At 49.0% G+C, this 27,656-nt stretch overlaps 7 protein-coding genes across 7 annotated transcripts; 3 read left to right on the top strand and 4 right to left on the bottom strand.

Annotated features, from left to right (window-relative positions):
* Positions 1–651: 651 nt before the first annotated feature.
* Positions 652–12,892, bottom strand: N7525_000007 (uncharacterized protein; the record flags this gene model as incomplete). Its single annotated transcript, XM_061211442.1, has 8 exons — positions 652–3,551; positions 3,609–5,459; positions 5,506–5,542; positions 5,598–6,198; positions 6,245–8,459; positions 8,510–8,730; positions 8,784–11,868; positions 11,923–12,892. The coding sequence occupies 8 exons, from the start codon at positions 12,890–12,892 to the stop codon at positions 652–654; spliced, it is 11,880 nt and encodes a 3,959-aa protein (XP_061070668.1).
* A 1,396-nt stretch (positions 12,893–14,288) lies between these two features.
* N7525_000006 (putative MFS transporter) lies at positions 14,289–15,909 on the bottom strand (the record flags this gene model as incomplete). The annotated part of the gene is made up of 2 exons (XM_002559955.1): positions 14,289–15,234; positions 15,290–15,909. The coding sequence occupies 2 exons, from the start codon at positions 15,907–15,909 to the stop codon at positions 14,289–14,291; spliced, it is 1,566 nt and encodes a 521-aa protein (XP_002560001.1).
* A 2,228-nt stretch (positions 15,910–18,137) lies between these two features.
* Positions 18,138–19,228, top strand: N7525_000005 (formate/nitrite transporter family protein; the record flags this gene model as incomplete). Its single annotated transcript, XM_002559953.1, has 4 exons — positions 18,138–18,416; positions 18,466–18,586; positions 18,637–18,993; positions 19,047–19,228. 4 exons carry the CDS (start codon positions 18,138–18,140, stop codon positions 19,226–19,228), a joined length of 939 nt encoding a protein of 312 aa, XP_002559999.1.
* A 574-nt stretch (positions 19,229–19,802) lies between these two features.
* On the top strand, positions 19,803–21,129 carry N7525_000004 (TauD/TfdA family dioxygenase; the record flags this gene model as incomplete). Its single annotated transcript, XM_061211441.1, has 4 exons — positions 19,803–19,908; positions 19,956–20,098; positions 20,153–20,418; positions 20,466–21,129. The coding sequence occupies 4 exons, from the start codon at positions 19,803–19,805 to the stop codon at positions 21,127–21,129; spliced, it is 1,179 nt and encodes a 392-aa protein (XP_061070667.1).
* Positions 21,130–21,298: 169 nt separating this feature from the next.
* On the bottom strand, positions 21,299–23,634 carry N7525_000003 (fungal specific transcription factor domain-containing protein; the record flags this gene model as incomplete). The annotated part of the gene is made up of 7 exons (XM_061211440.1): positions 21,299–21,698; positions 21,753–21,862; positions 21,919–22,474; positions 22,530–22,978; positions 23,030–23,168; positions 23,220–23,411; positions 23,474–23,634. 7 exons carry the CDS (start codon positions 23,632–23,634, stop codon positions 21,299–21,301), a joined length of 2,007 nt encoding a protein of 668 aa, XP_061070666.1.
* Positions 23,635–24,771: 1,137 nt separating this feature from the next.
* Positions 24,772–26,418, top strand: N7525_000002 (uncharacterized protein; the record flags this gene model as incomplete). The annotated part of the gene is made up of 6 exons (XM_061211439.1): positions 24,772–24,814; positions 24,862–25,082; positions 25,141–25,644; positions 25,694–25,957; positions 26,011–26,175; positions 26,362–26,418. 6 exons carry the CDS (start codon positions 24,772–24,774, stop codon positions 26,416–26,418), a joined length of 1,254 nt encoding a protein of 417 aa, XP_061070665.1.
* Positions 26,419–26,703: 285 nt separating this feature from the next.
* N7525_000001 (uncharacterized protein) lies at positions 26,704–27,089 on the bottom strand (the record flags this gene model as incomplete). The annotated part of the gene is made up of 2 exons (XM_061211438.1): positions 26,704–26,837; positions 26,888–27,089. The coding sequence occupies 2 exons, from the start codon at positions 27,087–27,089 to the stop codon at positions 26,704–26,706; spliced, it is 336 nt and encodes a 111-aa protein (XP_061070664.1).
* Between the last annotated feature and the right edge of the window lie 567 nt (positions 27,090–27,656).

Here is a 27,656-nt window from a genome sequence, read left to right as displayed (position 1 = left end):
AAATCCGACCTGTTCATTGAAATTACAAGATAAAAAAAAAACAAGTTCTTCCAATTTCGAACAATTGGGCAACAACCAACCCTGAGACACCAATACCTTGGCTTGGTGGCTGAAATCAAAATACCTTTCAAATGTCCAAACTGACCGCATAGTCAGGTATTGATATTGGGTTTCAGGGGATAGAGAAATGAAGTAGATCTGATGAAGACCCCTCTATAAGGAGTGACTTTTATGGCCCCTGATCACCTAAGTGTGTATCCCTAGGTAGGACTTGGCCTACATAATTAGATAGGTACCATCCATTGATGTTGACGTTGATATATGTGCATCAACCAAGTGTATCCTTCTTACCTTTTCGTATGAAAGGAGGAGGGGCTGCGTAGAGAATGATAATGCTTTGTCTGGAAATTAAGTATGCACAAATACTTGATCCGGGTCATGGGAGTACCTGTTCTGCTGCAGAATAGCTGGAGAATATTAGGACATGAAACTGGAGAGCCAGGAGACGCCTTTGACTTGGGCAAATATCGGGAATAGGCGTTTAGAAATTTTGTGCGCCGTGGAAGGTTAATGGATTCGCTTTGTAAATTTCTAGCTATTCCCGTTCAGCTTCATCCATCCTGATCCATCCCCATTCATCCTCATTCATCCTCATTCATCCTCGGGAAATCCATTACTTTTAATCAACCTGGGAAGGAGCACTTGGCCCTCGGGGGCCCGGCGCAAATACTCTCCTAGCAACACACTCATTCCTGCTTGTTCAGCAGCATCCACCCACTCGCCAAGCGAAACAATTTGAAACTGTTGGCCCGAGCCCGATTCCATTAAGGGCATAACCTCATCACGTCCAATCTTCATCTCGCCGGATTCATAAAGATAAGTCACAGTCTCTCCGGCTTCGGCAGTACCGGATTGGTGAACGGCTTCGAGCAATTGGCTTGCGGCCGACTGGACGGAAATGAGATCGAACCCCCCGGACCATGAGCTCGAGTCTGGCACTTTCTGAATTTCTTTGATGAACCGCATGACATTACCCATGAGATCAAGTTCAGGCGCATCGGTACCGGTGATGCTCGATGGGCGGTGTATCCACACCGGCAGACCAAATTGGCAGTTGACGCGCTCGAGATAGACTTCGCTCACCCACTTTGCAGCGATATACCCATCTGTTGGTCGGGATGGAGGAGGATAGGGCGATACAGACACCTCCCCAAAGCTTTCTTGCGCAGCAAGTCGTGCAACCCCAGCCGACGAGACGAAATGGAACGGAATACGCCGGGGCAGTGCAAGTTTGACGAGTTCCTTTGTAGACGCCACATTGATCAGCTTGAGGGTCTGATATGTTTTCATGAACGACACGTCTGCGCCATTGTGAATAACAATGTCTGCACAGGAAAATATCGATCTTGTCTCAGATTCAGATAGTCCTAGTCGAGGAGCCCCGAGATCACCATAATGTAAATGAACTTTCGGATGGGAAAATAGTTCAGATAAACCAGAGGATCGTCTTCTGACAGCAAGACAATGGACGGATGAGACCTTTTCATCTTCTAAGAGTCCTCGGAGTATTTCCTTGCCAAGGAAACCCGTGGCCCCGGTAAGCACCACTGTCGTGACCCCCGAGGCGACGATGTGAGTGCCGCCATAATTGAGCGGTGAAGCGATGTTGGAGGCGACTTCAACTTCTGCATGCCAATTCACCGCATGTTCAAGTGCGGTACCAGATATATCTTGAATCCTGGCCGCCATTCCACGTAGACTGCTGGCCTCAAAAAGTTGATATAATGCCATAGACACACCAAAGTTCTCCTTGATCAGAGCCTGCAGGTTGACAAGGGCGAGGGAGCTTCCACCAACGTGGAAAAAGTCAGATTGGGAATTGATTGAGTGAAAGCTTCTAAGTTCCTGTGGCAGTGCCTGTTGCCAGAGCTGACGCAGTGACTGTTCAAACGCCGTCAGGGTGCTGTCGTCCGGCAGCTGGGAAGAAACTAACGGAATGGGAAACGAACTGACTGCGACGCGATCAGTTTTGCCTGAAGTATTTTGGGGAATAGTTTCGACTGGAATGATAGCAGCGGGTTTCATATGAGCCGGCAATGGCAGTTCTTGGGAAAGGCGGGTGAGAAATTGAAGGGCATTTTCGTGTGCGTTGGCCATTATGGCAAAGGCAACAAGGAATTGATCAGTCGCGTCTGAACGAACAGATACCACAGCTTGTGTGATAGCCCCAGCCGAAGAATTGACGATTGCCGCCTCGATTTCTTCAATATTCATCCGCATTCCCCTTAGTTTGATTTGGTTATCCCCGTCCATGCGCCCGAGGAGAATAAGGCCACCATCACGATTGAGCTTTCCGCGGTCCCCAGTGCGGTGGATTGTAGTCCAGTTCTTCTCCTGGAAAAGCTTGCTCGCGTACCGATCATTTGTAAACCGTTCAGTTGTTTTAGTGCCGTCAAGATAACCCTGGGCAACTCCTGCGCCACCAACGACCACTTCACCAGGAACTCCGATAGGAACAGGGTTCAAGTTTGTGTCTACAATGTAAACAGAGTAGTTTGGTAGAGTATAAAGAGATGTCGATGTAGAATCTAGATTGTACCGAACTTCGCTGCTCGAGCACGCAACGCTGATCTCCGCCGGCCCATAAGCATTGATCAGTCTGAGGTCCGGTCGCCGAAGACTTTTGATCTCTTTGATCAGGCCACTTGGTATGTATTCACCACCGGATAGAGCCGTTGACAAACGAGAGTTAGTCAGGTGGGAGCGACCATGACGCAGCCAAAGGAGATATTCCGTGGGCGTGGCAAGGGTGCATGTCACATTCTCCGATGCGACGAGTCTTGTGAGAGCAACGGGGTCGCCTCGCGTCAGTTCAGATGCAATCACAAGGGTCGCACCAGAGCATAGAGAGACCATGATCTGCCACAAAGACGCATCCCACGCATACGATGATTGATGCAGGATGGTCTCGTTTCCCTCCTTAAGTTTCCAGACCACACTGGATGACTGGATGTGATGAGCATATGCTGAATGGGCAATCATAATCCCCTTTGGGACGCCAGTTGATCCACTGGTATACATGATTACTGCTGTCTGGCTTGGAACAGCCATATTTGGAACGGCACGTGCCGTAGAGCCGTTTAGGGTAGATACGTCGATGGGTTTCGCCGTGGTGCGCAAAAGGGCGTAGTCGGACATGGAGTTTGTATCAAGCAATACCATCGATGCTTGCGTTTCTTTCATGATCATCGCGAGCCTGTCCATCCCCACCTTTTTGTCCAATGGAATATAAGCACCGCCGACGCGCAAGATGGCCATGAGAGAACATATCAAGTCTGCACTTGGGGACTGGAAAACCCCAACCCGGGTTGTTGAACCAACTCCGTTGCGTAGAAGTTCGTTGGCGATAACATTGATCCGACACTGGACTTCAACATAAGTCAAGGACCCCCCATGGGGGTCCTTCAGTGCGACACGGTCCGGATAGCGCAAGGCAACCTCATCCAGTCGGTGGACTATAGTCACAGACCATTCCTCTCGGAGCTCAGGTCCTGTATAACACTATATTTAGCAAAAGACCTACAACGACCAAGGGGTAATTAACTTGCCTCGGCCCGCAGCCAGTGCCCTCTGGATGTCATCTTTGGAATGTAACTCCGGCCAGGTCACCCGAGTCGCTGGGTTTCGAAGAAAAGACCGGAGGATGTTGACATAGGAACTGAGAAGAATTTCCGCATGCTCCATGCCATACAAGCTCTTCTGAACAGACAGGTGAATTAGCGTCTCACCGGCACCGACGTTGCCAACATCTAGACCCAGGTCGAAAGAAGTCTCGCCGCCACCCAAGAGTGCGCCATTGGCCACGCAACCACAGAAGCTCCGTGATTGTTCGACCTTGGGTCGATAGTTGAAGAGCGTTTGGCATAGTGGATTGTGTGATGCGGACCGCGGAACGTTGAGTTCCGTCAATATCACATCGAACGGCACACGCGAGTGGGAAAATGCAGCCTGCGTGACATTCCGGACCTCTTTGAGAGATTCCCCAAATGATTGGCCCGGCTGTTGAGAAAACTTCACAGGAAGGAGGTTCAAGAAGAGCCCCATGCTCCGCAGGATATCGGCTTCTGTACGATTTCCATCTCCGAGGCCGATGCAGACATCGTTCATATCGAAGAACCGTAGAAGAAGAGTCTTCCAGACTGCCAAATGGAAGTGGAAGGGTGTTGATTTGAACATCCGGCAACACCGGTCAATTGAATCCGTCAAGCTGACGTCGAGACGAATCTGGGCAGTATGAGACCCGAATTGAGCAACCTTGGGACGCATGGGTTGTAGAGCAAACGGAAGAAGGGGAATTGCGGGTTGAATCTCTGTATATTGTGCCCGCCAATAGGCGAGATCCCCTGCCCAGGTGCCCTCTTCGTATTCGCGAAGCTGCCGCAGGGTGAAGTCTGGATATTGAAGTCCATCTTCGGAAAGGGGTTGGCCTTGATATGCCTTTTCCACGTCTGACCAAAATACTTCGAAGCTAATGCCATCCATGTTGATGTGGTGGAAGCCGAATATTATCCAGTGTTTTTCTGGGTTGAGCGAAAGCAGCCGAACACGCATGACCTCGCCATCAGAGAGATTGAACACATGTGCCTCCATCTGCTTCGAGGCCTCTTCAACTTCTCTCTCGTCCGAGATTGCAACGTGCTCCAATTGCAAGGAGGATCTCGTCCAGACTCCTTGCATATGGTTCCGCTCATTGTCAGTGAAGAAGAAAGTACGTAAGGCTTCGTGATGTTGTCCCGCGGCTTGCACAGCATGCGCAAATTCCGCAATGTTTAGATGACCAGACAACTCAAACGTCGGTGTAATGTTGAATGCTGCCTTGTCCTCGACCAGATGCTCTAGGAACCAAAAGCGCGACTGTCCGTAGGACATTGGGACCGTTCTTTGGATTTCACGTTTCGGGAATCCGATTTCGCTGTCGTCAGTAAAAATGGAAGAGGAAGTGTCGTCGTTGTTGTCAGAATTCGAGTCTCCAGTGATTAAAGACGTTGCCGAGCTGCCACTGTAAGCATTTGTCGCGTCCGGAAGAGCAATCTTTGGTTCCACGGAACTGGCTCTGGTCTCTGGGAATATTATATCCACGGGCAAGTCTGCAGGGGAAGCTGGTGCAGGCACCGGAGGAATGGGCGGATGAACCAGCGACTTTACAGTCTGTTCGCCGGAAACCAAATTGGGAATCAAAGCTTCTGGCACAACTCCAGCCGCAGTGACCAAGAGCTCACGAATGGAAGCCGCGTTGAATATTTTTAGCACCGGCATGTCGACCCCCAACTCCTTGAGGAACCACGATCGAAGGTCAACGGCGATCAATGAATCAACACCAAGATCATCTGGACTCATGTCTAACATGGGCTTGTTGGGATCAGCCTGAAGTGCTGACTGGAGCTTCAACACAAAGCCATCTAAAGAATTAGTTTCAACTGGATGTAGAATTTGCGATGCCCGTACCTTGCAAGATCTCCATGGCTTCCTCATGCGAAGTTGCCTCGAACAAACGTGTTTTTATCAACACGCCAGGTTTCCCTTTTCTTGTCTGCCACCACAAGATTGCTAGACTTATAGACCAGGTGTTGAAACATTGGGTTAGAAGCCCAACTCTTTGACTCATCATCGTCAATTCTGAGTCCACAGCACAATTCAGCGCTTCCTACCCGCTCCATGCAAGACAGTACACCCTCGGCAAACACCTCATGGAAGTCTTGCTCAGACATCCAGGAATGGCCGACTCGGTAAAGATAAGATTGTTGGCCCATGTTCAGCTCTCTGGTCACATAGCCGTTACCAACAATCGCGCCGATGTTAATCGCATGTGCTGCCAAGCCACGGTTTCGGCGTTGGGCTGCAAGACTCGCCATAAACATATTCGCGGCATTGTACGCAACCTGACCGGGGTTTCCGGTCATCGCAGCCATGGATGAAAAGAAAACCATGAAATCCAACGTATCCTCTGGGAACAACTCGTCTAGTAATAAACTACCTTCAACTTTAGGACGGAGAACCTTCTCGAGGCGAGGGAGATCTAAATCAATAAACATTGTGTCCTGAAGGACCATGGCACCTTGTGCAACACCAGCGATGGGAGGCATCGTTTCACTGATATTGCGATACGTTGCCTGAACGGATTCCCTGTTCGTTATGTCACTGGATCTGTTAGCGAGCGCGACTAATGTAAAACAGAAGAGCTTACTTGGAAAAGACCCGCACAGTGCAGCCATTAGTAGCCATTCTCTGCAGCCATTGGTCATCAATGTTTGGATTTCGACTTGATAGCGCGATGTAGCGTGCTCCCTGTCCGATCATCCACTGACAAAGTGACAGACCGAGCCCACCTGTCAGTCCAACTAGCCAGTAGGTTTTGTCTTTTGAGAATCCGACTTGTTTGGTAGCAGGGCGAACCTGGACAGCAAGCTGCGATTGACCCCATGCAATTAAAGACTGCTCTGCAAGCGGCGATTGTGCGCGAATCAGGTCCTCGAGTCCTAGATGAGCAAACTTGCGGACTGGCATCAGGTCGTATTGTGCTCTCGACCAGGTATTCTGCAGTTGCACAGCCAATTGGCCTCTATCCGAGGTGTACTGAGATTGGGAGCATCTCGCAGTCAGAGTACTCTCGCTTGCGAAATGACAGTCTGTCGGCAAGCATGTCTTCAGGAGGGCAGTCACATCGACGCCGCCACTCATATTGACAAGACGTGAAATATTGCCAGGTAACTTGCTTAACACTTCACGCCGGGTGGCGTTCGGGTGGATTCGGACCCACGGCCACGAGCAATGACCTTCCCTTGTTGTCAAAAGCACAAGTTGGACACCCTTTTCGCTAGCGTATTTCGTAAGGACGGGTGACAGGGAGAAATCAGGGTCCAACACAGCCAATGTCGTTCCCGATCGAAGCTGTTCCAGCATAGAGAGAGCAAGGAAATGGAAATAGAGGGTGAACATCGATCGCATAGCTAGGTCATCGGAATCTCCACATGGCACCGCCAGAGCACGCGGCACATGGATTTGAGAGTCCAGAGTGTGCGACAGGGCAATCACACGCTCATCATTCCACCTATTCTTCCCAACCACCAAGAAACAATTGTCAGATGCAGTAATGCGCACGGCACGGAGCATAGAGTGAGTCACGTCGATATGCACATCATCCGGGAAAGAGGGCGAGGATTGAGGGTCCTTTTCTTCAATTTGATATCCAATTTCAGTTGGATGAATGGTGACCACGGAGCCGGCGGGTTCGACCTCTTTAATGATGAGACGCCTTGACGAATTGTATCGATCATTCCGAGCAGAATTGAGGCGGAATCGAGGAATTTTGAAGTGTCCATTCTCCAGCAACAGCTCCCTCTCGTTAGACCACAATATCCCATCGAGCTGTCCACTTTGATCCCAAATTTCGGCAGCTTCCAAATGGAGGAGCTTTGTCGCAATTATATTCACATCAGCGTCGTGGAGGGAATGGAGGTTGAGGAAGTGGATATGGAGGTGAGTCATCTCCATGGCCAAGGTACGTTGGACTCCTGAAAACATGTTGCCATAGGGGTTTTCTCCTTGGGCACCGTGTCCCAGCCATAGAACATTCTTGCTTTGCTTGAAGAGCTCCTGGAATGACTTCAGATTCTCTGGAGACATGTTTTTGAGGACTGGTGCATCCAATTCAATCAGACTAATCACTGACCCCATCACGGGCAAGCTTGCTGAGACAAGATCATCTAAAGAACTGGCTGTGTAGATATTGCTGTAGTGGGGACGCACAGCAGTTTTGATATCGGCTACCATATCGGCAGTCAAGGATGTTTTCCCTCCGATGATTGTCAACGAGTCCACATCCAGTGGTATGTGATTCGCCGCCAGTGGATCACGAAGGAAGTCCACACGGTGATCGACAGCTTGGGTGACCATGACACAAAATGGCAGAGGCGACGTTCTGGAAGGCGATACCAGGGCTTCGAACCTAGAAAATCCAGCCTTCTGCATCAGTCCTTCCCATTTGTCCTCCGATACACATGGTGATAATGTTCTTCCTTCCTCGTAGCCTAACCACCAGCCCGGTAGGCCACCGAGAACGAGCCCGAAGCGCATGACATCAGGGTCGGTGAGTTCGAGCATAACCAGGTACCCACCAGGCTTGAGCAGCCGGCGTACATTTGTGAGGGTGGCTTCAAGCTTTCTAGTGGCATACAGGGCGAGTGGAGCAACAACAAGGTCGAAACAAGCCTCTTCGTAGCCTTGTTCCCCGATATCCTTCTCGATGTCCAACACCTTGAAAGCCATCCTGGATTGATAATCCGAGAATCTTTCGCGTGCGTCATCAAACTGCGAATCCAAGATATCGGTGTATGTGTATGATGCAAAGGAAGGGCCCATTGCACGAATGACCCTATTTGAAGTAACACCAGCGCCGGCTCCTATAATACATTAGTATGGAACACATTTTGGAAAATGTGCGTGGACTAACCGATCTCCAAAACGTTAACATGGGGATACCTGTGGCTGATCTGCCGAGCTGCTTGAGCAACAGCATCCAGATATGCGCCTATCCCAAGTGTTTTGGCGTAGAATTCCGCTAATATATTGTCTTGCACCAGAATTTCAAGCAAATTCATATCTCCCGCAATGACAGCAGCAAGGTTTTCGCCAACTGCACACAGCGCTTTGATGTCGGCACTGTCGGAATGGCTACGTAAATCAGTCAGTGTGCTTCAATGTCGGCCAGGGCAAATAATTCTCACCGATCCAGAATTGGAGCAATATCGGCTATGGTGTCATTGGCCCATTCCTGCTTTGCGAATCTATGTTTCCCATTGGCAACAGACTTCGTACAGTGTTCCACATATGAGAGAAGGTGCGTATGATTCCATGAAGCATTTGCACGATCGGAGTGCTGGAGTGAATTTTGGAGTTTTCTGAAGTAAAAATGCGCGACGCGTTCGAGATCCATGGCCATGGAATGGTCGTGCATGCCTTCGCCTTTCTTTAACTGCCCCGGCCTATCAACATCCCAGATCACTTCGGTGAAAAAGGGAACATCATTTGCTGATGTCAATGGACTCAACGGTGTGGTATGAAGTCCTTCCAATTGAAGCAAAGTGTGGCTCCCGTCTGCGGAAAGAATGTCAACATCGCCAGAGAGATCGGCGAAGCGGGCATCGGTGACCGCAGAATAAAAGGGCAGATGTGCACCAGGGGCACCGAGAGCGACGCAGGCGGTCGGGTTGAGGCGGAGCCTGTCGATTCGAGTGGGAAGGTAAAGGGTCCGTAGACGTCCGTCGCCTGGGAAGGAATAAGCAAGCATAATGGACTGAATGGCTCCATCAAGAGAGGCTGGGTGAATGATCAATGGTCGTTCCGTGTCGGGATGTACTGGGACAGCGATCAAACCCGATGCCTCGTCCATCTTTCTGCGCAAGTTGGAAAGGGCCTGGAAGGGGCCGGTGTAGCCAAACCCAAGCCCTGAAACTGACTTGTAGAACCGGTCGGCTTCCAGATCCAGAAATGAACCTCGCGGCTGGGAGTATGGTGGCAGTATATCGTGTTTGGGGTCGCCCAAAACAATTTGCAGGGTGGCAGATGCGTGAAGAGACATGTTGGATGACCCCTTATTGGCGGCGGAATGACAGGTAAAGGACGCAAAGACGCGATTCGGTTGAACTTGATCGATTGAAAGTCTGAATATTGTTTCCACCCCTCCGTCCTCTTCGAGCACCAACGCTTGTCCGATGATCACGTCATGGAAGTCGATCAGTTGCACAGAACCCAGGCCATACTTTTGGATGACAGACTCAGCCGCTGCCGATATATAGCCAGCCGCAGGGAATACCATTTGACCTTGGACCTGGTGATGACCCAGCCAAGGAACTTCCCTAGGGTGTAGATAGTTCCGCCAGCGCAACTCATTGTCTGTCCCGTCAGGGCACTTTACACCCAGTAAAGGGTGAAACGGTTCCCTTTCAGTGCGCATTGCGGTAGATGATCGAGACTCGTGCCAATAAATACGATCATGGTCCCAAGAATACGATGGAAGGCCCTTGATGAGCTTTGGGGTTCGAGTGTTTTGCTTTTGCGTTGCTTTCATTCCAAACCCTGCGAAGTCCACAACACTCTCACCCAATGCAACCCATAGGGCACCCAGAGCGGATGAGAAAGCCTCGCTGTCATTTCGGCCACGGTTCAAAGTCCCGGCGTAAGGCACTGTCTCACCAGACACTTCTTGGATTGTTTCCATTGCGGGCCCTTTCAATGATGGGTGAGGACCAATCTCCAAAGCCATGTCGAATGGTCCCGCTGCACCAACTGCGTAAGTGACGGCCTGGGAGAATAGTACGGGCTTGACCATGTTGTTGCTCCAGTAAGTGTCGACAAGGCTGTCATCCACGTCATCAATATTCTCGCCATGTACGCTGGACACCCAAGTAGCACTACCGCTCGGTGGACGCTGGATAGTTACACCACATTTTCGGATCGCTGCGATATAAGGAGCTGCGCAGGAAAGCATGTGATGTGAGTGATAAGCTTTGTCAACTTTCAACAAGCGAGCAAATTTCTTCTCGTCTTCAAGGATTTCCTTGGCCTCGTTGATGGCATCGGCGTCTCCGGAAAGTGTGACGCTGGCGGAGGAGTTGCTAGCCGCCACGCAAATTCTGTTCTCGAGTGACGGCATCTCGCAAAGCTCCATTGCATCTTCAAACGATGTTCCCGCAGCCATCATTGCCCCTTCTTGTCCTCCTTGGTCGGTTGCATATTGAAGAGACCATCCACGGTAATAGGCAATGCGGATAGCATCCTGTTCGTTGAGATATCCCGCGGCATACGCTGCGGCAATCTCCCCAGAAGAATGGCCAACGACTGCAGTGAGTCTCAGATTGGCTGCCCGGAGAAGCTGGACCAGTGCAATCTGAATCGCGGTACAAAGAGGTTGCGAAAACGCCGCCTCGCCAATGCGAGAATAGGACTTGTCTTTAAGAAGCTCATCCCTCAGCGACCAAACCGGGCGATGCTCAGTGGGTAGTTCCTGCAAAGACCGATCGAGACGAGCGATGCAATCACTTACCATGGGTGATGTTTCGAGCAATCCAGCACCCATCCTTGCCCACTGTGCTCCTTGGCCTGTGAACACTCCAAGGAGTTTCGGTTCGCGAATATTTCCCGTTTGCGTGCTTGGTGTTACTGCTGAGGACGCTACTGCTTCATCCAGCCTTGCAGCAAGCTCTACTGGGCTTGATGCAGACACGGACAACCGTACTGGGAGTGTGGAACGCCGACAGTTCAATGTCCATGACAAATCACGCATATTGATATCCGGATTATTTCGCAAATATGTCGAGTACGCTGCAACATTGGCAAGAAGCGACTTTTCGGATGAGGCGGAGAAATTGAAGGGTGACACCGCTGTGGAGCTGCCATCTGGGCCGGTGTGAGCGCGGTCCAGTAGACGCGCATCGAAGGCTTCCAAAATTGCATGGGCATTTGCACCACCAAAGCCAAAGCTATTGACACTAGCACGACGAGGCGTGTTATGCGGAAGCTGTGGCCATTCTTTCGCAACTTGAAGGATTTCAAGGTCATTATAGAAGGGGAGAACCGTGGAGCTCAGCTCGTTGAGCAACAGGTTTGGCGGTATGACGGCATGTTGTAAAGCAAGTGATGCTTTGAGGACGGCTGCTAATCCCGCCGTTCCCTCGGTGTGACCAATCACTGTTTTAATGGACCCAACATACAAGGGGTCCTCCTGGTTGCCGTCGCGTTGATAATTGGCTGCTTGTCCAAAGAATGCAGTGCTGATGGCCTCCGCCTCGACTGGATCACCTGCTGGAGTTCCTGATTTTGTTAGCGCCTAAAATCCCTGACCCTAAGCATAATTCGACTACTTACCAGTACCATGGGCTTCGAAATATTGGGGTCGGTCAGTGGGCTTGGAAAGATCGAGTCCAGCTCGAGCGTACGTAGTCCTAATAAGGTCTGCTTGGGCGACCGGGTTGGGCATCGTAATTCCTTTGGTGCGACCGTCTTGATTGGCGCCTGTCTCCCGAACGATGCATTCGACGTGATCACCATTGGCCAATGCTGCACTCAATGGTTTGAGTATGACGGCAGCAATTCCATCACCACGCGCGTATCCATCTGCGCCTTTATCCCGCATGCGCGAGCGGCCCGTCGGGGAAAGCATCTTCAGCTTGCTCTCTGCGATGTATTGCTCTGGTCCCAGCAGAAGGTTGGTGCCTGCTGCCACTGCAACGTCAGTTTCGCCACTTCGTAGGCTCTGTACAGCCTGGTGTAGGGCAATCAGACTCGAGGAACACGCCGTGTCGATGGTCATGGAAGGCCCGCGCCAGTCGAAAAAGTAGGAGACTCGGTTGGATAGGATGCTTCGAGCAGTTCCCGATGCGAAATAAGTGGGAAAGTTCTGCACATCCCGACCCAACATATCGGCGTAGTCATTGGTCATCAAACCAACATATACACCGGTGTTTGACCCTTGTAGCTTTTCCATAGGGATGCCCGACGTTTCAAGCCCCTCGTAAACGGTCTCTAGCAACAGCCTTTGTTGCGGATCAATCGAGTTTGCTTCCACTGGTTTGGTTCCAAAGAATTGGGCGTCAAACAGTCGATGATCGTCGGACAATAGATAGGAATGCCGAACATTCGTTGTGCCATGGTGAAGCCCATCGGGGTGGTAAAACGCTTTGGTGCTAAAGCGAGTTTCTGGGATTTCTCTCAGAACATCTCGAGGTGCTCTTAGCAGATCCCATAGCTTGGAAGGTGTTGTTGCATCACCAGGAAAGCGGCAAGCACTTCCCACAATGGCAATCGGCTCCCCGGTGTGCTGAAGATCACCTGTCATTGTGCAGTTCGGGTTTCACTGGCTCTATACAGGCTGGTACAACCAATGTGTGACTTCGCGGATTGCAATGAAGGGTCTATAGGGGTCTATAGGGTATCACTCCTGAACAATCGGGACAAGATTTTCTCCGCAAAATTCATACTCCAGTTAGCAGCGACGGGGACCGGTACATATCAATGTGCCGAGGCTCGCTTTCTTTGTCAGATTAGGACAGTTCGGACATCCAATCTCGGGTCAGCTTGTCGTTGTTTTCAGCTGGTTCCGACTCCGAGACCTGTCTCCAGGTTTGTGATATGAAACCAGACAAATCATGGCAAAGGTATGTGATTCACCAGTTCTCCCCATGTGTGGAGAGAATCTTCCTGTATTTGCTCACTTCATGTTACTCTGGGAATCTAGAGATCCTAAGATCCTAGTCTTCCAGGGGTTTCGAGTCCGGCTAATTTGAAATCTGAGAGCCGAGTCCGAGTCCGAAAGTCATCGCCCTGTCGCATTTGCATGTTCGAGACCCCACCAAGAGAATCAAACGTGCGCGCAGGGTTCGTAAGAATTTTTCTTATGGCCGATGATGTCCACTATATGGTCGTATTGCGCAAAAAGACTCCAATAAAAGATGTATGATACCTCAATAACAATACTCCTAACAAGTCAGCAGTCGGGAAGTTTATCACAATGGTTAAACTGCGAGATAGACTACATACCTAGCCTGGGTTCCAATATATAACCCTGTTTTCCCGGATCATGCCCACGCTTCAGTTCTCGACCAAATTTCCATGTGCTATGAGTCTTATTCAATTTGAGTGCTAGCCTCGAAGGCATTCGATCCTCAACTGGTAATGTCCGACTCCAAGCTACATATTGTAGTTTGAACGGTCAACACGCGGTAAACTGATGTGGTCTGGACGGTTTGGATTGTTTGCTTCTCTATCCCTTTGTAGGCAAATGAGAATACACCAAACCTGAAGATATCCATATCCCACACTCCCTAGAAAATGCAGCAGGGGTCAGGATGGGCAAGAGGTGGGAATATATCTCATCCCGGCAGGGGTGAAATATATCCCATCCCGTCTAGGCAGGAGATGAAAATCTCCCCTATCCTACCCTGTCTAGGGAATGCAGCTGAGATCAGGATAGGCAGGGTGAAAATAAAACTTCGAAGGCTCAACTTGATGGAGACGGAGCGCACAGAGAACGCGGGGAAATAGAAGTAGTGGGCAAGAGAAACGAGGGAAGGGAAAGAAGTCCACATGCACCGGTACTGAGGTCGTGTTCTGGTGACTCAGGCACTAAATGTGGCCTGAGGCCTCAAGTTCAGTCCACCCAAGAATGAGACACTACTCACTTGGCGATAGTATGCGGGAACTGGCATATATTGGACAGCTAACGGTGACTAGCCTCAATAGATATATACAAACTCATCATTTTCCCGATCGGTCAGATCTTGGAACGCATTATCCCCAATTTGCACAGTCTCATGTCCGGTCTCCTCCAGGTTATTCTGCGTGTCTTGATAATTATTTTGCATCGAAAGGTCGATTATCTCAGCTCTCTTGCCATTCTGTACACGTCGGCGGGCTTGTTGTTTGTTAAGGAACCATAGATTTCCCCACTGAATAAAAACAACAGCGGCCAAGGTACAGAAAATTCCCAGGCATGCCCGCAGGCCTGGGTGGTAGGCTGGCTTGTCTTTCTCATTGAAGAGCAACGGGCCAACGATATTTCCTGCCGAGGTTGCTGCGTTGAAGAAACTCATGATAACGGACTTCTTAGTGGTGCCTGCCGTGTTACCGATGATCCAGGTCACAATCAATGGATTGCCCCCAAATAGGAATGCGAGTAGATAGTAGCCAGCAAGTAACTGGCCCTGCACAGACTTAGTCCGAGGCACTGCATACAGAATTGCTAGACCGGCTATCACGGGCAGCATGAAAGCCGCGATGATGACGCCCTTCACACGAGCGCTTTGGGCAAGATAACTTGCCAGCAGAATGATGACGAATTGCAACGCGCCAAATGGCATGGTCAGCAGAGTTGTCCTGTATTTATCGTAGCCAAGGCCGCTTAAAATCAGCGGACCGAAGACATTGGTCACGCTGGCACCAATGTTGAGGAGCATTGCCATTCCGATCCAGAGATACGTTTTGGGCTCTAAGCAGGCCTCGAGGACGTGACCGAACTTGAACTCGGTATTTCCGGTTCCAGTCTGGTTAGCTCGCAAGCGCTCCATCCCTTGGGCTTTCTCCTCCTCACTGAGGAAGCGAGCGGTGGATATATCGGTGTCCAAGCGCCAGTAGACGATTGGGGCAGATGCGACAGTTATCAAGCCAACCACGAGAAATATGCTAAGACGCAGTTAGAATGTACCACTCTTGGGGATGGGACGGGTTGACATCTTACATCTGCCATGAATCGAGAACGTGCGACTCTATCTGTGCCAATCCATACGATAAAGCAGCTGCGACGATAGTTGCTAGGCCATTTGTACTATACCACGCAGCGATCCGTATCGGTTGCTCTGCACGGCGGTACCATTGACTTGTGATGACACCAAAGAGAGGGAGACACCCCGCCTCAAACAGACCGAGAAAAAATCGAGCCGCCATCAAGGTGCCGAAGTTGTGGCATGCTGCCATGCATGTCTGTGCAATACCCCATCCAAGGCATAGCACTGGCATAAGGATCTTGTGGGGAACCTTGACAATCAGGTATGAAGAAAAGGGCTGCCAGGCAAGTTGTGCGATGGGTGCGATAGAGCCAACGAGTGAATATTCGTTGCCGGTAAGGCCTGTGTCTTCCTGTAAACCGAATGTTGCACCGTATCCCAGGACTGTCTTATCGAGAATCTGCAGGAAGTAGACCCAGACGAGCACAACAAGAATAGTTCGGTCGGTCTTGCGGCAGATGCGCTTGCTGTCTTCTTCGGTCAAGGGGACGCGTACAATGCCACTACTGTCCACCAGCTTGTCCTCCTTCTGGTGATCTGCCGCTTCATTGTGAACAACATCTGGTTTGGACATGGTGGGGTCTTGCATAGGAGAATCTGTTTACCTTGGCCTCCCGTCTCAAGCCATATAGAATATACCGAGATATATATATATCCTGTAGGGTCCATTGCACCACCCCACGTCATCAACTCTATTCCTGGGTTTCCCCATGTTTCCCCGTGTTCCCCCACGTCTCCGCATTCCAAAGTTCCCCCCCCCACGAGAGTGTAAACGCACCATACGCTAGCCAAGACATTTCGCTAGCAAGCCTTACCTTATATGGATTAGCGCTGTTAGGATATCCTTGTTTCCTTCGACGGAGGAGATCCCATTCGGAACTCCCGTTATTACCGAGACCAACCGAAACTCGGGGGCCGTGGGGGTGAACCCGTAACTGGGGATAAGAGGGTAGTGTTATGTAGCCTTTTTCATCTGACAGTCGGGGATGGAGAGAATTGTAGGGCAAGCTGCTGCGGACTGGCCGAAAATGTATCCGAATATAATCGGCATATTCTCGCGAGGAAGACCACATGTCTCACATTTCTAAAGATGATCTAGATCAGCTTCTCTAGAATAGAGAAATCTAAGGGCTAGGTAATGTAGATATAGATACCTACATAATATGCTTTGGTCTATTATATACATATGTATAGTCCCTAAGCCCCTTTCTTAGCTTCTACCTAGGTAAGGACCGAAAAGGCAGACCAAGAAAACGAAAACAATCCAGATGAGTCCCCCCTTCTTTCTCAGCCAAATTATTAACACGCTATAGTCCAAAGCATTATCAAAATGCAATTCAGAGAAGACGAATGAATGAATGGGCAAGTTGGTTGAGGATTATTATTTATGCTGAGGCACCGAGGCAATCCACAAGATAAGCAAATCAACCGACGCGTCTCCCGAGGTCACTTCACTTATATTGGGGTCAACTGGTTCCAGTTCCCCATCATTCGGCGCAAATCACTTCGCTACTATGTCGCCACTTTATAAATACCGTGTCCATTATCATAAAGCATGACTAGTCATTTTCCTTCTAGAAAGAGTCTCGATGTCTCCACGTTTTGTCACCTGCGATATTGCGGGAAGACCATAGACCATACTTGGAGTGACATCATGAAGTTCTTACGCGGCCGGCAACATCTTGCTTCTCGTGTCATGCTTGGCTTCCTTGTGCTTAATGGGTGCTTGTGGTGCACGTGACACATGTGGTCAATGTCTTGATCACTATAGTCGGACGGCTTGTGGGATCGTGCTTATGGATCCGCACAATGCATCGGCCACTACTCTGACATTTCATGACCAATACCTACCTAGGTACTCTCCCCAGAACCACCCAATCCAAGGTGTGTCCTGATGAAAAATGAATACTGGGTTTTCGGCCTGATGGTACGAGCGACGAGTGACGAGTAGGATTGATTTCGCTGTTGTGGATTTATTGAAGTTCAGTAGGTCACATGGTGTGACGATCTGCATTATCACATGTCAGATGATAGATTAGTTTCCTTTGTTTGCTCTTCTTGATTGTTTGCTCGTTTAGCGAGAGAGGAAAGAGTTTGCATCGTTTGCATAGCCTGGTTTGATTAAGCTTTCGACAGCTCGCCAGACTTTGCTCTCCTTCCTTCTTTCTTCTCTGTCTTTAGTTACTTGAACAATAGCACTCTCTTGCTTTAGCTTCATGCTTTGCCTGTAGACCTGGCTGGTCACACATGGAAGCACAAAGGTATTTCCGGGTCAGTATACCGCGATAATGAGGCTAGTATGTACAGTGGCTACATGTACGGAGTACATCCGGAGGCTTTACATAAATGTAAAAGGTGCAACCCAATGTTGTAGCCATCTAACATTTGGGATGATACGCCGTATAGTACTCTACTAGTACGAATTAGCAGGCATAGGGTATTTTCCATTAACTACATCCGCGGAGATGTAGGATCTCGAGGACAACCCTTATCTTGCCAAGACCCCTGACTCTGATAACTCATTCCCTTTTAACTCGATGATCTCTACTTTGTGAACTTGCTCTCTAACCAGTCATCGTTTCAACAATGTCAAAACTCTTATCTGAGTTCAATAATCTCGTTAAGTCTAGATTTGAAGCATGCCGAGGGTAGGGAATATTCGGGATTCCGCTGGGTGAGAGATAAGCCATTCATCGCAGAGAATTCTCTTGCCACAATGATATATCTTCCCTAGCTCTCTGGAGTTAAAACATTCACGAGAATCAAGCCATTATCGCCAAACTGACATTGTCTCTGATCAAAATGACCTTCGATGCACTCTCGCCTCGAGAGGTGACTGAAGCCGTCTCAGGAACGGGGGCACATAAAGGGAATATGCGGCTGGACAAGGTGTTTTTTAGTGCAGTATCAGCTGGTTGTTTACTTGCATTCGCTTGTGGGACTACCCTTAGTACCACTGCCACACCATGGTTTCAAGACAATGCACCGGGTTTGATACGAACAATCGGCGCCCTGGTGTTTCCTTACGGGCTGTGTATGATCCTCCTAACAAGTGCAGACCTTTGCACTGGATCATTTATGGTATGTCTACGCACAAATCAGACTGTTGCGGGCGACTAACATGTACTAGTTTACTACATTAGCAGTGCTCCATCGGCGCCTAACTTGGTCAAGAATGCTGATTCACTGGGCTGTGACATTCATTGGCAACCTCGCCGGATCTTTATTTATCGTGGCTATTATCTTCGGCTGTACGGATTTCGCTTCCCTATTGTAAAACAATATGACTAATGTTCTATAGATGGAAATGCTTTTTCCGCAGAGCCATTCAGGTCCGCTGTTATTTCCTTTGCCATAAAAAAGCAGGTCACCCCTGATTTCCACATGATATTCCTGCGTGGCATTGGATGTAACTGGCTAGTATGCTTAGCTTGCTTTTTTGGTATCCAAGGCCGTGATCTGGCCTCCAAAATCATTGGAATCTGGTTGCCCACATTCGCTTTTGTTTCCCTGGGCTTCGACCACGTCGTTGCAAACATGACATTCATTCCATTGGGCATTTGGCTTGGGGCGCCACAGATTACAATCGGCTTTTACATCTGGAAAGGTATCATCCCAGCCTTATTAGGAAATATCATCGGCGGCGGTGTATTTTGTGGTCAGTATCACTCATTCTCACGAATAAAGCACCTAGACTAATGCAAACTATAGGAACTTTTTATTGGTATATGTACCTTGTCGACCTAAATACTCTACCTTTGTATGGCGAGGAGAGAACTCAGAGTAACTCACTGAAGTCAGCGTCATGCTCAGGCCGAGCTGGCACTAAGCGACCGGATATTGAGACATCGGCTGCAGGCTTTGATGACCGGAACCGACATATGAAAGAGTAGAATTAATGATAAGTTAATGACGGGTCCATTCTGGGCATTAAATTGGAGCAATACTGTGAGGAACTCGGAGTATATGTTCATTGAAGCATACATACATAATACTACTTTTCAAATTCCGATATGAATGCCACAGCGTCGAGATTTCCTTTATCAACTCTCTAATTCGCCAAATCTTTCGATTACATGGGGTTATATTGCGTGACGCCAGTTTGGCATATCTCGGCTTGTTGGCCGACAGGCCGTCAAGCAAGCATTGGAGTTCGGGTTGTCCATTAAATGCACATGGCCTTGGGTCTTGATTGGATCAGATTACATAGTGCTGTAATCAAATTCTCCCCATCGTTAATAACTTCGACATGGACTTGCAAATCGCAAGGGACGAGGTACCAGCAATGAAGCGATAGGCCGAAGCCGATCGGGACGACGAGCCGAGAAACCGCGGAGTGAGAGTATATATAGCAACGTCGATTTCTGATGACGGATCAACCTCTTCATTCAAGGACACTGACTGGCAAACAGATTCCTGAAGTAAGAATTACTATTATCATTCATTCACGTCATATCTCATTGAATCATGGCCCCCGGACTTGTGGAAGCTACTGGCTCACAGACTCTGTCGCGCCCAGTCAAGCTCTCTGTGTTCCCAGATGGGTTCAAAACATCCGGCCAGCACCCCCGGTGTATTCACAGGTTCGGCCCTATGCAGATTTCCCAAAGATTCATACAGGGCCTACAGTGTGGAAACCCGAAGATTATCGCGAGCGCCCTGAACTTTGGACTCATCGCTTCAACGCAGATGAGGTTGCGGAGATCAGCCATGCTACAGATCAGTTCATCCAGGGTGGGGGTCCTTTGACTGGAATATCGAAGGTGTGATTATCCGCGAGAATATGACGCATACGACCGAAACTAACTTGTCCATAGGCAAATTTCCCTTTGCCCAATTTGTCCGGGCGGCTGGAAGCGCTTCGACAAGATCTAATTAATGGCAAAGGATTCTTCCTTTTTAGAGGACTTCCTGTACAGGAATGGGATCTTCAGAAGTGCGCAACAGCGTATATGGGCCTTGGAACATACCTAGGCTACTTCGTCAGTCAAAACGGCCGAGGGCATGTACTGGGTCATGTCAAGGACTTGGGAGAAGATCCGACCAAAACTGACAGAGTTCGAATCTACCGAACAAATGCTCGGTACGTAACTACTCATACTGGTTATGGATCAAATGTTAATTTATTAGTCAATACTTTCACACGGATGGAGCCGATCTTGTTGGCCTCCTTTGTATCGCCAAATCGCTCTCTGGCGGGGAGTCAGACATTGCCTCCACGCATCATGTATTCAACGTACTACAGGAGAGACATCCTGATGTGGTACGAACACTATGTGAGCCCAACTGGTATTTTGACCGGAAGGGCGAAACATCCGAAGGTGAGGAAGAGTGGATTCGAGGTAGCATCCTTTACCTCGAAAACGACACCAGCAGCCCCAGCCCACGAGTCTACGCAAGGTTCGATCCTATGAACGTGACATCATTAGCACGTTTCAACTCAGGGCCTGATGCATGCATACCCCCTTTGTCAGACAGACAGAAACATGCCTTAGAGGTATTTGAGAACACCTGCGCTGAGCTATCACTACACATGATCCTAGCTCCAGGTGATATTCAATTCTTGAGTAATACACATGTCTTCCATGCACGAACTGCCTACACCGATCATCCACCTGGGGCGGTTGATGAGGATGGTCGGCCTGCCCGACGACGGCATTTGATGCGACTTTGGCTTTCGGCTCCGGAATCAGAAGGAGGATGGAAACTCCCATACCACGATACTTTGGAGAAGAAGCGCGGAGGTATCCAGGTTAATGACACTCCTCCTGTCTGTCCCTTGGACGCTGAGTGAATGTGTAGATTGCTGTGTCAAGTACAACCTATTGTGTCTGAAATTATACTTGTTATTCCAACGCCTACTGCTCCGATGGGTGTTGTGCTCATCATGGATTAGACGTTCTTTCAAAGGACCATATCAAAGATGCTATCATCTATAAAGGGAAAATATACCCCGGACGCTGTCAGCCCTGCTGGGGGAATGGAAACACAGGCAACCAGGGTTGTGTTTGAGCGACGGGATATCCACCTGCCCATGGCAAGAGTCCAGCTCCCTCTGTTCCTGATCCGACTGCCGTGTCTGCGGGCTGCCACGCCCATCCGAGATCGGACATGAATAAAGTTTGTAGCTCCTCAAGGCTCGATTGGTCAACTCCTAACTCAGGTTGATCTGTCCTGGAGGAGCCAGCAAGCTCGCAAGGAGAAACCCTATTCTCAGAAAGGACACTATTAGGTGCCGACGTAGTGCTCGCCCTTTCCGGGGCATGTCGCTCTGGTATAGATTTGCGTGCCATTCGGAAAATCGTCAGCGGATTGAGGACGTAATCCGGCGCACTTTGAACTGGGGATCCTCGAAGATTGGTACTATAATCCACCTTTAGCAAGTAAATAGCATTTTCAAGAAACAGCCATCTTTACCTCGTGTCTTCCTCCTCAGTTGATTGATAGGGGTCATCGGGTATGATGTTCTGCCTGACAACCTCGGACTCAATACCAGAACGATCAAGCATTGTTTCTGCTGCAGAGGACTGGCAGGTAGATTAGCAACGAGTCCCATTAAAATAAAAGCCTACAAAGGACTGACGAGTGTGCTGGCGATTGCATTGAGTGATCCCATTGACTTCAATGCGTTGATATTGCTGTGTAGGAGGGGAATGGTGGCTAGCGCAAGCGCCTTTGCATTCTCGGAGCGTGGATCAAGGATCTGAGTCAAATGATATACCATGATCCGGCAGCTGTCATATGCGATGGTGGGAAGCCAGGAGTCTGCCAAAGTTTGAGGACCATGCAAAGCTGCCTGTCCAATAATGGTTGCCAAAGCCCGAGCTGCATCAAAGAGCACTTGCTGGAGATGCTGAAGGAAGTCCGCTTGTTCAGGAGGGAAGTCGAAAGCAGCTCGGAGTTTGTAAAGCGCAGGGGCACCTAGTCGATATAGGTCGCAGACAGTTTGATAGTGCGCACAATGGAGCAAACATAGGGCTCCTAATTGATATGTTTCTTTGCGAATGTACATTGCATCGGGTGTGAATTGTAGACTTGCTGGTAGAGAGTCGTACCATGCCCGGCAATCTGCATCTAGAAGCGCAAATTCCGATGCAGGGTCCCACGGAACCATAGCGTCTCCCAAATGCTTGATATATCTTGTTCAACAGTAAGTTTCAAGAAAAGGAATATAAGATCCCATGGGGAGAATACCTTAGAACCCTTTTGCGGATTGAGATATGTCGAATGAAATACGCCATTATTCCCATGTTGGGGGACAGAGTCTTTGTATCTAAATCATCCGGTAGGATCTTGAGCCAACTTCCAGGATATAAAGTCTCGGTAAGGCAGGGGACTTGCTGAGTGAAGTTGCGTTCATTGCATGGAAGCTGGATTTTGACATCTCTTTCATCCATCAGCGTCAGCTGGTCTACTCCGCTGCCAACAAGCGCATCCATTATATAGCAGCTCCACATCAACCGCCGACGAGACTCTTTTGCAGTGACAGGAAGACCGTTATTAGTATTCTGGCAGAGGATGTCGGTGTTGTATTCAAGATTGATCTGGAGGGCCTGGGTCATTCGTGTAGTAAGTCCACTCAGCATAAACGCGTTTGCGAAGTTCCCCAATCGAACTGCATAATCATGAAGCAGAACGGAAGCCTTCCCATATCGTTAGTTGCAGTATATAGGGGCTTGGGTTGCAGGGCGCACCATTAGACTTTCAATAGTCACACGATCTATGGTGTCAAGGATGAGTCGTTGGGAGATTTTGGCCCATTGAGTGCCTGCAAGAAGGACGAATTTGGGCTCAAGTGGAGCTGTAGTCTCGCTGTATGACAGAGCATAAAACCTAAAACCACTAAGCATAAGACTCTGCCTTCGAGAAGTCAATTGGGCTTACTGGGCTCCTAATGCACAGATAATATGTAAAAGAGCATGGTTGTGATGGTTCTCTAAAACGTCTCCATCCAATCGTTGTAGGAAAGACGGCTTGTGTATAAAAGCAAAGGCACGGAGAGGGTGGATATTGTTGAAGTACTCTTCGACCAGCATCACAATTCTTGGTGAGCTGGGAAGGTAATCGGTAGTCAACCTATAGCGAGTGAGCAGAAGTCCAACAGATGGGATAAATTAGCGAAGATCTTCACAGCTCACCAGTCAAGTGGAGATGACGAACTCCCAGGGAAAGCCTGTGGCGTAGATGGCGTATCCATTAGGCTAGGCGGATTGGCTTGCCTGGGTGGGGTCTCCTCGAAAGACTGTTCAGACATAGAGGGTCGGGATAGAGAGAAGTCTGGGCTGCCTGTCTGGGTCATGTTGACTCTGCGCACCCAAGCGGGCTGAGTAGACTCGGCGTAAACACATTCGGTTGAACATTTCCAGCGGCATCGTTGGCATGGGCGCTCACCGGAGCATTTGGTTTTCGAAGCACGACATGCCGTGCAGGAGCGATATGTCCTTTTTACTCTCGTAGAATGTCGCAGATCTATTTCACCCCCTGTTGTTTGAGACCTCACAGGTGTTGTGTAGCCGGAACAAACCAGCCGCAATCGAGCACAGTTGCCGCATTCGTCTGGTGTTTCGTCGCATTTGACCTGTGTAATTGTGTTATGTTTTAGACTATCAGGACCTCTAGAGCGGGAAGATGGCTTCTCACTTTTCGGGCACGACAGGTGCGACAGCCTGCACAAGTTAGCGAAGTGGCCAAGCGTGGAGTTCTGAATTCTACACATGGACAGGATTACTCACCGAACCGTGATCGCAATGTTTTATTGTTTGAACTCATATGAGGGACTCACCAATTCAGTGTAATGAACATTGAGAGGAACCTTGGAAGTTTCGGCCCATCGGTTAATGTGATGGCGGGACATGCATGTCGAATTGCGAATCGCAGAAAATGCGGGGAAGGTTAACATCGAAATGTACGTAGCATATGAGGGCAAATACTTGAATGTTGCGTACATGAAGAATACATTATGTATCTATGTACTTTTCACTATCTGCTTTTCTCTGCCTTTCGCTGTGAGTCTTTTAGTATTCCAACGGTGTATCGATTCTTTCTAAGGTTGTTATCGTCCACCTGATGACTCCTCCAGGAATCGTATATCTCCACCTAGGCATGAACAGTAGCGTCCAAGTCGCCACAGCCTTCCTAAGGCTTCTAGGCGGGTGTCTTTTTTTGTTTTGGAGAAAAAAAAACCCAAAAAGGAAAAGAATAGCCCCTTATGTTGTATACCGCGTTCCGTTCAGGGGCCCAGCGACAATGGCAAACACAGCAAATCTAGCGAACCAGTCAAACCAGTCAAACCAGCCAAACCAGTCAAACCAGTCAAACCAGTCAAACCAGTCAAACCAGCAATAATCACACTGTGGGGACACCCGCGGACCCGAACTTTGCTTCATAGATAATCTTTACAGTCAATTGTCCTTAAGTCACTTTTATTCATGTCGATATGGGCTCTAAGACAGCTGAGAATGAGAGCCAAGGAGGTGGTAGTAAGTCACACAACAATCGTCTGACGAAGTCGACTGACGTTTAGCAGATGCTCCTCCCAGCTCAACCAAGGCGACTGCCACTGGTGGGGAACCACGGGGCGCCCATTGGTCCCGGGATGGTGATGGCACACTTGGAGAAGGAGAAGGAGATGATGATGCCGATGGCGACAATACATCCTGCGCTCCTGCCGTGCCGTTGAATCCGCAAACAGCCCCCTCGACAAATTCGAAGAAGAGAAAAAGAGAGGCCCAAGAAGAAGACATCTGCGTTGAAGCAATCTTCACCTCCACGAATCCCTCTTGCCGATCTATTCCCTGATCATCAGTATCCACATGGCGAGGCTCAAGTCTATGAGCCGGGACTCGAAAATGTGGCCCGCACAACCGCCGATGAAGTCCGACACCACTCCCGTCATCATATCGAAGATGACACCTTTTTGAATGACTATCGGAAGGCTGCAGAGGTACACCGCCAAGTCCGACGATGGACCCAAGAGAGCGTGCGTCCTGGCCAGACCCTCACGGAGATTGCTATGGGAATCGAGGATGGCGTTAGAGCGTTGCTCGATAATGCCGGCCTAGATACTGGGCAAGGCCTCATATCCGGATTGGGCTTCCCTACGGGACTGTCACTCAACAATTGTGTTGCACACTATACACCGAACCCGGGCCAAAGGGAGGTGGTCCTCGACTCAAGCGATGTGATGAAAGTCGATTTTGGCGTTCACATAAACGGCTGGATTGTGGACAGTGCTTTCACAATGTCATTCGACCCAACCTATGATAATCTGCTTGCTGCTGTCAAGGACGCTACAAATACCGGCATCAAGGTAAGCAATTCTTGTTTTTTATGCTAGACTTACCGCTGACCACTCTTAGAATGCGGGGGTCGATGTCCGTATTAGCGATGTCAGCGCTGCCATACAAGAAGCCATGGAAAGCTATGAGGTTGACATCAATGGTCGGACGTTTCCTGTCAAGGCTGTGCGCAACATCACTGGACACAACATCGAGCAATATCGCATTCACGCTGGGAAATCTATACCATTTGTCAAGAACAATGACAACACCAAGATGGAAGAGGGAGAGATATTTGCCATTGAGACATTCGGGACAACTGGCCGTGGCTATCTTTTTGACGGGGTATGTTTTATCCTCGTTCCCTGCAGTCGTCACATATTCACGGAATTCTTTAGCCTGGGGTCTATGGTTATGGTAAAGACCCATCCGCACCGAAACGGATCACATCGCACCTTGCCAGCGCCAAATCCCTCTATCAGAAAATCAATGAAAATTTCGGATCACTTGTCTTCTGTCGCCGCTATCTTGAACGGCTTGGCGTTGAAAGTTACCTGGCTGGTGTGAGTGTCCCTCGTTCTACTATAGAAATCATCTGCTTACAAAGGACAGATGAACAACCTTGTATCTAACGGGTATGTCGAGGTCTACCAGCCTTTGATGGACGTTAGAGGATCGTATTCTGCGCAGTTCGAACATGTTTGTAAAACCTTCTTCATGAGACATCCCGCGATACTAAAACTTTCTAGACTATTCTGTTGCGAGAATCATGCAAGGAAGTGATCAGCCGTGGCGACGACTATTGAGGCATCACCTAGATTGCAGCGCTTTTGATTACTTTCTTACCTACTTTGGTCGCTATTCAACGTAGCTTCGAAGTCGAACACTCCTTTCTAGGGCTTTTCTGTTCATTCAACATGGCATATTCATCTCTGACGTCAACATCAATTGCCTCAATTCATTGTTATCTCTAAGCACTACCGGTCTTATTTATAACATGTATAGACAGCTAAACATCCGCGCGAGGTAGAGTGTCTACCCATTCAATATATGGGTGATCCCGTACAAACTGATAGAAACACGATTGCGAATCACTCCGCCCCGGCCGGTAGATCATTTTCATCTGGCCCCTCATTGTATCTGTTCGCCGTTCTAGGCTTTGCATGACGGAGACGCTCTCCCCTTAACACATTGGACTTGTCGATGGCTTCGCTCTCGTCCTTCTCTGTAACGTGTTAGTCACTTAAACTGTAAAATTGTAGAAGATGGTCTTACCAAGCTGCTGGTCAGAATTGGAATAAGGAGGTTGCATTGGATCTTCGAATGACTGGTCGTCTGGCTGGATAGGGACTTTATCTCTCAGGTTCGGGTTGGGCTCTTCGGCATAGGAGCTATCTATGACGTTTCCTGGCACGGGCGAAGCATCATTTTCCCTTTCATAATTATCTTCTGCGATTCTTTCGGCGGGGTTCGACATTATGTAATTTGAGCAGTTTTGTGTGCAATGTTTCAACGCGATTTTGCCGTAAAGGAGGCTGAGGCGTTCAGAATATATACTAGTGGTTGAACTCCTAAAACTGTCGTTCAAGTTAATCATTATATAGTCGGAGTTTAGCCGTGGTATTTGTCTAAATTATTCTGACGCATGAAGTACGTAACTCAGAGACTGTGGCAAGCATACGTCGTTGTGATCGGTTATTCAAAACATTTAGGTTGGTCAGGTCGATAAAATTTGAGGTCATCAGCCACGAGGCGTGGGTGATTGTGGCAAGGATTGCGCTCACCAGAGATCTGAGGTCATAAGCCGTAAGGAGGTGGTTAACGAACGCGCTTTATTTTGTCGGAACTTTGGTACCTGATCTGATCTTATGCTTATTGTCGATAACCTATAGTCCCTATCCAAGGCTAGGGAGCAAGTAACAGGGGGACATCATAAGATGAGAGGCCAATATACCAAAGTAGTGCCATTGTATCACTTTCACAAGACTTCAGCTGGATATATAAGCCGATTATCTGTATTTGCAACCTCGCTATTCTCGAGTTT

Source organism: Penicillium rubens (assembly GCF_028828025.1).
Source record: "Penicillium rubens strain IBT 27055 chromosome Unknown utg000001l_segment0_segment0, whole genome shotgun sequence".
Taxonomy (NCBI): Eukaryota; Fungi; Ascomycota; class Eurotiomycetes; order Eurotiales; family Aspergillaceae; genus Penicillium; species Penicillium rubens.
This window is presented reverse-complemented; position numbering and strand designations above follow the sequence as displayed.